At 37.8% G+C, this 10,426-nt stretch overlaps 1 protein-coding gene across 1 annotated transcript in view; it reads left to right on the forward strand.

The window, feature by feature from the left end:
• The window catches only part of LOC110446201, a 12,579-nt gene extending 6,043 nt beyond the window's left edge, over positions 1–6,536 (forward strand). Inside the window, exons 3-6 of the mRNA XM_021491233.1 lie at positions 904–1,236; positions 1,471–1,635; positions 4,384–4,471; positions 6,094–6,536. Of these exons, the coding sequence (XP_021346908.1) occupies positions 904–1,236; positions 1,471–1,635; positions 4,384–4,471; positions 6,094–6,379 (872 nt within the window). The 3' untranslated portion in view covers positions 6,380–6,536. The remainder of the gene's footprint in view (positions 1–903; positions 1,237–1,470; positions 1,636–4,383; positions 4,472–6,093) is intronic.
• The last annotated feature ends 3,890 nt before the right edge of the window (positions 6,537–10,426 follow it).

The raw sequence follows: 10,426 nt of genomic DNA on the forward strand, positions 1-10,426 counted from the left end.
TAAGTATATACAATATAAGTATATACAATATAAGTATATACAATGTAAGTATATATAATATAAGTATATACAATGTAAGTATATACAATGTAAGTTCATACAATATAAGTACATACAATATAAGTATATACAATATAAGTATATACAATGTAAGTATATATAATAAAAGTATATACAATGTAAGCATATACAATGTAAGTACATACAATATAAGTATATACAATGTACGTATATACAATATAAGTATATACAATGTAAGTATAGGATTTCCATCACAGTTCTGATGACCTCTGATCTTCCCGTTCCACTCCACCATTCTTGGGTTTTTTTTCTGCGTCGTCTCCCGAACTAAAAATCATTACAAGCGCCATCAGCGGGGTTCAGATATTTCAGATGTTTCACTTGTGATATTTTCATTTCCGTTTTTCCCTTATGAAGAAATTTGAACTAAACAACTAATTAATTTAGCACAATATACTTTTTGAGAGGAGAGCAGCATTAACAGGCGAAGTTAAGGATTACGAAGTATTTGAATATTTCAAATGTCTTATGCTTCAAACACATTTCCTTCGTGCAGCATACTTTTCCCCAATGTACATTATGAGAAGCCATAGAGTTTGTGATAAAAACAATATTGTCGTTTTATTATTGTATGTGTTTGTTTAAACAAGTATTGTCTGTCTCTTCAGCTGCCATTTAAAATACAGTTTTAACAAGCGATTATATTTCATTCTCGGACTGAACGAAAAAAAGATTTACGATTGCTCGCCGTACATGCGAAATATGACGTGTTTTTTCTGCTTCTCAAAGAGCAACAAGTGATGCTGGAGCTGTGGTTGACAGTTTTCTTGTTTTTGTTTTACGTCGTATCGTGAATGCTGCCCTGTGTATGTGTATTTACAGCTATGGAAATCTGCAAGACGAGAAGTCTGACCGCCTCCAGTATACTACTGGACTTTTACCCAGCACGGAATATCCCAGTGGACGAGTGTGATTGTACCGTCCTCATCTACCAGGGCAACAAAGTGTCTTTTAACCCCGTCTCCGTCCCTAACTACGTGGGGTGTGGTTCCGAGATACATATACAACGGTACCTACCCCGGGGAGAAAAACAGGTCATATCCTGCCTGGGGTCCACCACCTTTCCTGGTCTGTCGCCTGGAAACACACTCACCATCTCTCTGAAACGAGTACACGAGCCGTACGATACGTCCTACTGTTATCGCCTGGATATAGGTAAGCCTGGATTCCCTCCTTCATCCACCTCCTTCCACATGATAAACAATTCTTCCCCGTGATAAAACTGTTGTTTAACCAAAATAATAAGCTCAAGACATCAATATTCCCATCAGGGAATTGGTTGATAAAATAATATGCTCTATGTGTTATATTAAATGAAAAAATGATGAAGAAGAACTGCCAAACGCAAATATGTCATTGAAGTTATGTCTCTTTGTCAATGAATTCCAGAAGGAAAAGCTGCATCGATGTCTTTAGTTTGTGAAGCTGCCAAAACAACTACAACCATCGCCATAACAACAAGCCAAGCCTTCACCACAACGGACCAGGATCAAACCGGGAACCAATCGTCTCGGGTCGAGGTTTTAGACACTGAATCATTACCAACATTGACAGGTATGGGTTGTAGGTACGGAAACCAATAGTCTCGGGTCGAGGTTTTAGTCACGGAATCATTACCAACATTGACAGGTATGGGCTGTAGGTACGGGAAACAATCGTCTCGGGTTTAGGTTTTAGACACGGGATAATTACCAACATTGACAGGTACCAGTCGCGACATGATTTAAGTGATAGACCGAAGTAACGTCAAACATTTTGATCAGGTTCATGTGAATATAGCTACTGCGTATATATTCATTACGCAAGATGTCAAGCAACCTATGTCAAAGAACATATATGAGACGGTAAGGATTATGCCATACCTACCATCTGGGGAATCAGATTTTTATCATAGCCAAAGAAGTATTTTTATTGAAATTATAAGCAATACTTATAGATGATATGTGTACAAAAATGGATCTTAAAGAAGAATGGATGGCCAAAAACAAAAAAGCTCCTTACTGCGAACAGAACAAAAACTAACACTCAAAATCGATAAAACTAGTGTATAAATACCTTTGTACAATTAGAAGGAAATGAAGACCATGTGTTTCGGAAAGGTAACACATCCGTCAACACGTCTACCAATGTATAAATTAATTTGTACAAACCTGATCGCATCATCAGAACTGATTCTTAAGCATTACCGCACATGCTCAGTCCTAACAGTTAGATGTTCTGTTTATCCTAGGTCCTAACAGTGTTCTGTTTATCCTCAGTCCTAACGATAAGATTTTCTGTTTATCCTCAGTCCTAACAGTTATATGTTCTGTTTATCCCCAGTCCTAACGATTATATGTTCTGTTTATCCTCAGTCCTAACAGTTCGATGTTCTGTTTATCCTCAGTCCTAACGGTTAGATGTTCTGTTTATCCTCAGTCCTAACAGTTAGATGTTCTGTTTATCCTCAGTCCTAACAGTTAGATGTTCTGTTTATCCTCAGTCCTAACAGTTAGATGTTCTGTTTATCCTCAGTCCTAACAGTTAGATGTTCTGTTTATCCTCAGTCCTAACAGTTAGATGTTCTGTTTATCCTCAGTCCTAACAGTTAGATGTTCTGTTTATCCTCAGTCCTAACAGTTAGATGTTCTGTTTATCCTCAGTCCTAACAGTTAGATGTTCTGTTTATCCTCAGTCCTAACAGTTAGATGTTCTGTTTATCCTCAGTCATAACAGTTCGATGTTATGTTTATCCTCAGTCCTAACGGTTAGATGTTCTGCTTATCATCAGTCCTAACAGTAAGATGTTCTGTTTATCCTCAGTCCTAACAGTTAGATGTTCTGTTTATCCTCAGTCCTAACGATTAGATGTTTTGTTTATCCTCAGTCCTAACGATTATATGTCCTGTTCATCCTCAGTGCTAACGATTATATGTTCTGTTTATCCTCAGTGCTAACGATTAGATGTTCTGTTTATCCTCAGTCCTAACAGTTCGATGTTCTGTTTATCCTCAGTCCTAACAGTTAGATGTTCTGTTCATCCTCAGTCCTAACAGTTCGATGTTCTGTTTATCCTCAGTCCTAACAGTTATATGTTCTGTTCATCCTCAGTGCTAACGGTTAGATGTTCTGTTTATCCTCAGTCCTAACAGTTAGATGTTCTGTTTATCCACTGTCCTAACGGTTATATGTTCTGTTTATCCTCAGTCCTAACGATTAGATGTTCTGTTTATCCTCAGTCCTAACGGTTAGATATTATGTTTATCCTCAAACCTAACGGTTAGATAATACGTTTATCCTCAGTCCTACCGATTATATGTTCTGTTTATCCTCAGTCCTTACGGTTAGATGTTCTGTTCATCCTCAGTGCTAACGGTTAGATGTTCTGTTTATCCTCAATCCTAACAGTTAGATGTTCTGCTTATCCTCAATCCTAACAGTTAGATGTTCTTTTTATCCTCAGTGCTAACGATTAGATGTTCTGTTTATCCTCAGTCCTAACGGTTAGATATTATGTTTATCCTCAAACCTAACGGTTAGATAATACGTTTATCCTCAGTCCTACCGATTATATGTTCTGTTTATCCTCAGTCCTAACGGTTAGATGTTCTGTTCATCCTCAGTGCTAACGGTTAGATGTTCTGTTTATCCTCAATCCTAACAGTTAGATGTTCTGCTTATCCCCAATCCTAACAGTTAGATGTTCTTTTTATCCTCAGTGCTAACGATTAGATGTTCTGTTTATCCTCAGTCCTAACGATTATATGTTCTGTTTATCCTCAGTCATAACGGTTAGATGTTCTTTTTATCCTCAGTCCTACCGATTATATGTTCTGTTTATCCTCAGTCCTAACGGTTAGATGTTCTGTTTATCCTCAGTCCTAACAGTTAGATGTTCTGTTTATCTTCAGTCCTAACAGTTAGATTAGACCCACAGTTGTATTCTCGATGGTTAGGTAGAACATCCTTTCTTATTATCAAACCAAAAATTAAGAGGAATTTTTTAAAAAGTCTATTTTGTTGATTTAAGACGAAAAGTAACTCCAATATGACAGCACCTGTTACACGTAAATGTATAAGCTGCATGACATACGGTGTTGGCCAAGGGAGCCTTATAAACGGGTTGTATTTGTCCCAATCTTAGACAAGATGCCGTACATTAGATTCAAAAATTCTATATCCGTATCATTTGAAATGGCAGAAGCACCTAATTTGTAACTAAACTATGATTCACTTAAATGAGTTTACATTAACATTACATATGAAAAATGTAAATGAATCGAATGACGTTTATGTACCGCCATATACATTTGTTGTTTTCAGGTGTCGGGACTATTGCGATGACCACCGTTATGTCAGTTTTGATAATCTATTCTACGGTCATCACATTGTTGTATATTTTGTTACGAAAGTGAGTACTAGCTCGTGCTTTACACTGTTGTGTACTATGTTATCCTCCCATCCCCACACCGTTATGTAACTTAGGTGAGATATTTCGCGACAATACCATGCCTCCCCCCGTATATCTTCCCATTACTGAATTTAAATGTTAAATAAATAGACTTTTTATTTTCACAATGTTAATACATGACTAAGTTCAATATTTCCTATCACCATATGGATGAATAAAGAAAATTTGAGAATATCGAAATGTTAATAAAACATTAATTTGAACTCAAAATCGCCGAATCCATGGCATACTATGGATAGCGGACATATTTACATAGAGGCCTTTATAAAAGTAAACCCAGGTATTCATCGACGACACCTGCTATGTAAAGCTCGGACAAATGGAAGTAATGTCACGCTCTTAAAGAGCGAACCGGGGTAGTATACGCATATTAAATAACGTCGATATTTTTCAATGAGATCGTTATGGAGAACATGGCGTTAATTTCAAGCTCAAAATATACTGTCAAAGACAATTTGTGAAGGACTTAACAAGGTCTTAATTACATGTCCTGATAAGGTCTTCGATAAATGTAGCCCGATAGGATAGGAAAACAACAAAACAAGTTAGCCAAGAAAGGGACATAGTTTGCTGCGATTGGGTCCTAACATTAGTCAGATAAACTTGAAAAAAACCCTCAACAATTACTTGGTTAACCATTAATTCAATTATTCTTTCAAATTCATCCCCAGTTTATTTGAAATTCTTTTATTTCGCTGAGCTTTTCAGCTCGTCTGAGCATATTATATCAGAACTTTGAATATTTCCTTCATCATTGCAATGATGTATATTACGTTATGAGAGGCGAGTACTTTTCGATCTTTACAATTGTATTACGGAGGTGAGTATTTTCACGGTGATCATGTTGTTGTATATTACGTTATGAGAGGTGAGTATTTTCACTGTGATCATGTTGTTGTATATTATGTTCTGAAGCATTAGTTAGTGGTTTCCCCTCTATCTCCCAATGTTTTATGCAAGAAAAACACAACGCATGACAGTATTTCTCTTCCGCGATGGGTTCCCGTTGATTTCCGGTATTACCTTGACGTTGAGAGAGTATCCGTTACTACTGTATGGCACACCGTTTAGTAATGATATATACATATTATACATATCACCTAGGTCTCTGGCAAGGGGAGCTAAATCGTTGTACAGGCTTTACATAAGCCTCGACATGGGTAGTCAATATAGACATAAACTTCAATATTTACTATAAAACTAACATATATATGGTGTTAAGTGTGAAAGCTGTTATTATTCCGGAATTTTTCTGAACATTTCTGAATCTTTGGAAAAATAATTTAGCATTCCAAAATCAACGGGAACCCCCTTTAATCTCTTATCTCAAAATATTTTCAAATGTTTGTCGGTCGATCATTGCAATCGATGAAAAATCCATTTTGTAACGTAAAAGATGATGTATACAACAAATTAATATATATATAATTTTGTAATGAAATGTCCATTTAACTTGTATTTATAAAGTCAAAAAGATTTCAATTTGGCATACAGCTTTGTTTCCGCATACCACCAATTCAAACTGAATCACAAAAATATCCATTATCAACATTATTTTAAAGAAAACGACAACAACAAGAGAAAGCCTACAATGAAATTTACGAGGAGATTCCTTCCAAACCACCCGTCCAAATTAGGGACAGTCGGTCGACGCGTTTGTCCAGTATCTCAGACGACAGAGCTCTGCCCGCCATTCCACAGCCCACATTTCAGCGTCAGTATAGCCAGTACAACGCCAACGCGCCTCCACAAAGAGCTCCTAGTATCAGCGAACAGACACACTGGAACTGGACCTACCAGGACAAGACGCCTGACAAAGAACAGACGTATATTAACCAACCATTCTAGATAAAACATGATTGAGTATTCAGCGGTCCAATCAAATTAACTGTAACATCGCCATTATAAGTAGCGTGAATTGATATTTTATATGTGTGACATGTTTAGGTAAACTATTGTGATTGTGATGAAAGTCTATTTTAGATGTTAACCTACTTTGCTATACACATCATACATGTACTATTACACGTACATGTATACAGATGTTGATATAGATACTTAATAAACTATATTGTTTCTATAGTTCATCATTGTTTGTATTACTTGAAATAAGGGAACTGTAAATGTACTGATAATATTACAATACATTTACCAACTTTATACAGTCAATTGAATGCAAAGTACTCTTTACAGTCATGAATTAGTGTTAGGTACTCTTCATCGTCATGAATTAGTTCAAGGTACTCTTTACCGTCATGAATAAGTGCAATGTACTCTTTACCGTCATAAATTAGTTCAAGGTACTATTCATCGTCATGAATTAGTTCAAGGTACTCTTCATCGTCATGAATTAGTTCAAGGTACTTTTCATCGTCATGAATTAGTTCTAGGTACTCTTCATCGTCATGAATTAGTTCAAGGTACTCTTAACCGTCATGTATTAGTTCAAGGTACTCTTTACCGTCATGAATAAGTGCAAGGTACTCTTCATCGTCATGAATTAGTTCAAGGAACTCTTCATCGTCATGAATTAGTTCAAGGTACTCTTCATCGTCATGAATTAGTTCAAGGTACTTTTCATCGTCATGAATTAGTTCAAGGTACTCTTAACCGTCATGTATTAGTTCAAGGTACTCTTTACCGTCATGAATAAGTGCAAGGTACTCTTCTTCGTCATAAATTAATACTAGGTACTCTTCATCGTCATAAATTAGTGCAAGGTACTCTTCATCGTCATAAATTAGTGCAAGGTACTCTTTACCGTCGTAAATTAGTGCAAGGTACTCTTTACCGTCATTAATTATTGCAAGGTACTCTTTACCGTCGTAAATTAGTGCAAGGTACTCTTCATAGTCGTTAATTCGTTTGGTATAGAAGCCCTTATAGAGAAACACGCACCTCTGCAAACTAAGGTGATAACTGTGAGACCAAATGCCCCGTGGTATAATGAAAATCTCCGCGTGGAAAAACAGAAACGTAGACAAGCAGAGAGACAGTGGCGACGAACCAAATTAACCGTTCACAAACTGATTTATAGAGAGCAATGTCGGCTAGTTGGTTCACTTCTCTTTCAGTCAAAGAAGGGTTATTATTCGGAAAAAATCGAAGGATGTGGCAAGGATAAAAGACAACTTTTTAGACTCACCAAAAACCTAATGGGACAGAAAGGTGAAATTATCCTACCAAGCTGTAATTCTGAAAAAGACTTAGCAAGCAAGTTCAGTGATTACTTTCTGAATAAAATCAGCTCAATCAGGAAAAATATTACCGAAGTGAACACCTCTGCTGACATTGACATCTCTGTCATGACTGCTGACATTGCATTTGATGGGGAACCATTGACAAAGCTCTCACCAACAACCCAGGACGAGTTGCGCAACATTATCATGACCTCGCAATCGAAGTCCTGTGAGCTTGATCCACTGCCTACAGACCTATTAAAGCAATGTCTTGAAGCACTGCTTCCTTTGATTACCGCAATCATGAATAAATCATTGGTTGAGTCAAAGGTTCCATTATGTTTCAAGAAGGCACATGTCAGACCATTGTTAAAAAAGCCTGGAATGGACAAGGAGGAGTTGAAAAACTACCGCCCAGTTTCAAATCTGCCTTTTCTGTCTAAGATCTTGGAGAAGGTTGTGTCCCGGCGTTTAGAGGTTCATCTCCATGCAAACAGTCTCCATGACAACATGCAATCGGCCTACCGCATGGGACACTCTACTGAGACGGCCCTCCTACGTGTACATAGTGATATAGCTTCTGCATTGGATAACAAGTGCAGAGCGGTGCTTGTCATGCTGGACTTGTCAGCTGCATTTGACGTCATCGACCATGGCATACTTTATAAACGTCTGGAATACTCTTATGGAGTGACTGATACCGCACTATGCTGGATACAGTCATACCTGAGTGAACGACGACAGTGTGTTGCCATCGGATCTGCCACCTCACATGACAAAGTACTAGATTTCGGGGTTCCTCAAGGGTCGGTGTTAGGACCACGAAAATATTGTATGTACTCCAAACCGATTGGAGAGATTTGTCGTCGCCATAGCCTTCGCTATCATTGCTATGCTGATGACACACAAATTTACATGGTCATAAAACCACAGGACAGTTGGAATACAGTCTCAGAAAGTCTGGAAGCTTGTCTGACAGATATCAGTATCTGGATGAACGCCAACATGCTTAAACTTAATCAGGAAAAGACGGAACTAATCGTCTTTTCCCCAAAGTGTCAGCAAACAATGGCTCTCCAGCTCAAGGTTGGTGCCAGAACTATTGAGACTGTTCCAGCTGTTAAAAACCTAGGGGTATACTTTGACAGTTCTCTGAACATGGAGAAACAAGTGAACGCTATTGCCAAATCCTGTTACTACCAGATCAGGAACATCGGCTGTATTCGGCAGTTTCTAACTGCAGATGCATGCAAGATTTTGGTGCATTCACTTGTTACCTCTCGGTTGGATTATGGTAACGCCCTGCTCTGTGGTATATCTGACAAACTAACTAGTCGTCTGCAGAGGGTTCAGAACACTGCAGCACGGCTAGTTACTCGTACTCGAAAGAGAGAGCACATCACACCTGCGCTTTATTCGTTGCACTGGTTACCTGTACGATACAGGTCGCAGTACAAAATTCTGGTATACACATACAAGGCACTGAATGGAACAGCTCCTCAGTACCTACAGGAACTTGTTACCCTGTATCAGCCGTCAAGATCACTGCGGTCGGAGTCAGAATCTTTGTTGTGTGTCCCAAAATCTCGTACTGTGACCTACGGAAACAGATGCTTTGGGAGGGTTTCGGCTACGTTGTGGAATAGCTTACCATCTGCTATTAGGAAGTCGAATACCCTGGCCAAGTTCAAGAGGGACATAAAAACTCACCTCTTCACGTCTGCATTTTAGAATCTTTGCAAAGACGTCATGTAAATACCACCCTTTTATTTGTTCAATTATGTGCACATTGCTTGTTAAATGTATGAAAGTGATTGCAAGCCTTTGTTGTTTGTTTTCACAATTATAACCATTACTATTATCCATATGTTGTAAAGCGCCTTAGAGTAATTTTACAAATTATATAGGGCGCTATATAAATGCTGTATATTATTATTATTATTATTATTATAAATTAGTGCAAGGTACTCTTAGCCATCATTAATTAGTGCAAGGTACTCTTCACCATCATTAATTAGTGCTAGGTACTCTTCACCGTCATAAATTAGTGCTAGGTACTCTTCACCGTCATAAATTAGTGCTAGGTACTCTTCATCGTCATAAATTAGTGCTAGGTACTCTTCACCGTCACAAATTATAGCAAGGTACTCTTCACCGTCCTAAATTAGTGCTAGGCTCTCTTCATCATAAATTAGTGCAAGGTACTCTTAACCATCATGAATTAGTGCAAGGTACTCTTTACCGTCATAATTAGAGCAAGGAGTTCTTCACTGTCATAAATTAGTGCTAGGTACTCTTCACCATCATAATGTCGTGCAAGCGACACTTCAAGGTCAGAACTTAATATAAGGTATCCTATACTGTAACAAATTACTCTTCACGGTCAGAAGTATAAGATTTGTTAAAGCGTCATAAATTAACACAAGTAGTAACATACATTTGAAGTCCTGATAACATGCAGATAGTTCTGGCCTTCTTCTATATGAGGAGGAACACCATCAATAGATGTGAATGCAAACTTGAAGGACCAGGAAAGTCTCTTTCAGCCGTGTACAGTTCATCATCATCAACAGGAAACAGACTGGCTTGTACTTAAATGTGGACAGTAGCAGGTTTATTTCGTTACCGATAAAGGGAAGTACATTGTCTCACAGCTAGTGACACATTCTTTTGTGTGACTTTGATCAAATGACAATGGAAAACAATTGTTTTGCTT

This window comes from Mizuhopecten yessoensis, unplaced genomic scaffold, assembly GCF_002113885.1.
Source record: "Mizuhopecten yessoensis strain PY_sf001 unplaced genomic scaffold, ASM211388v2 scaffold309, whole genome shotgun sequence".
NCBI classification, from domain to species: Eukaryota; Metazoa; Mollusca; class Bivalvia; order Pectinida; family Pectinidae; genus Mizuhopecten; species Mizuhopecten yessoensis.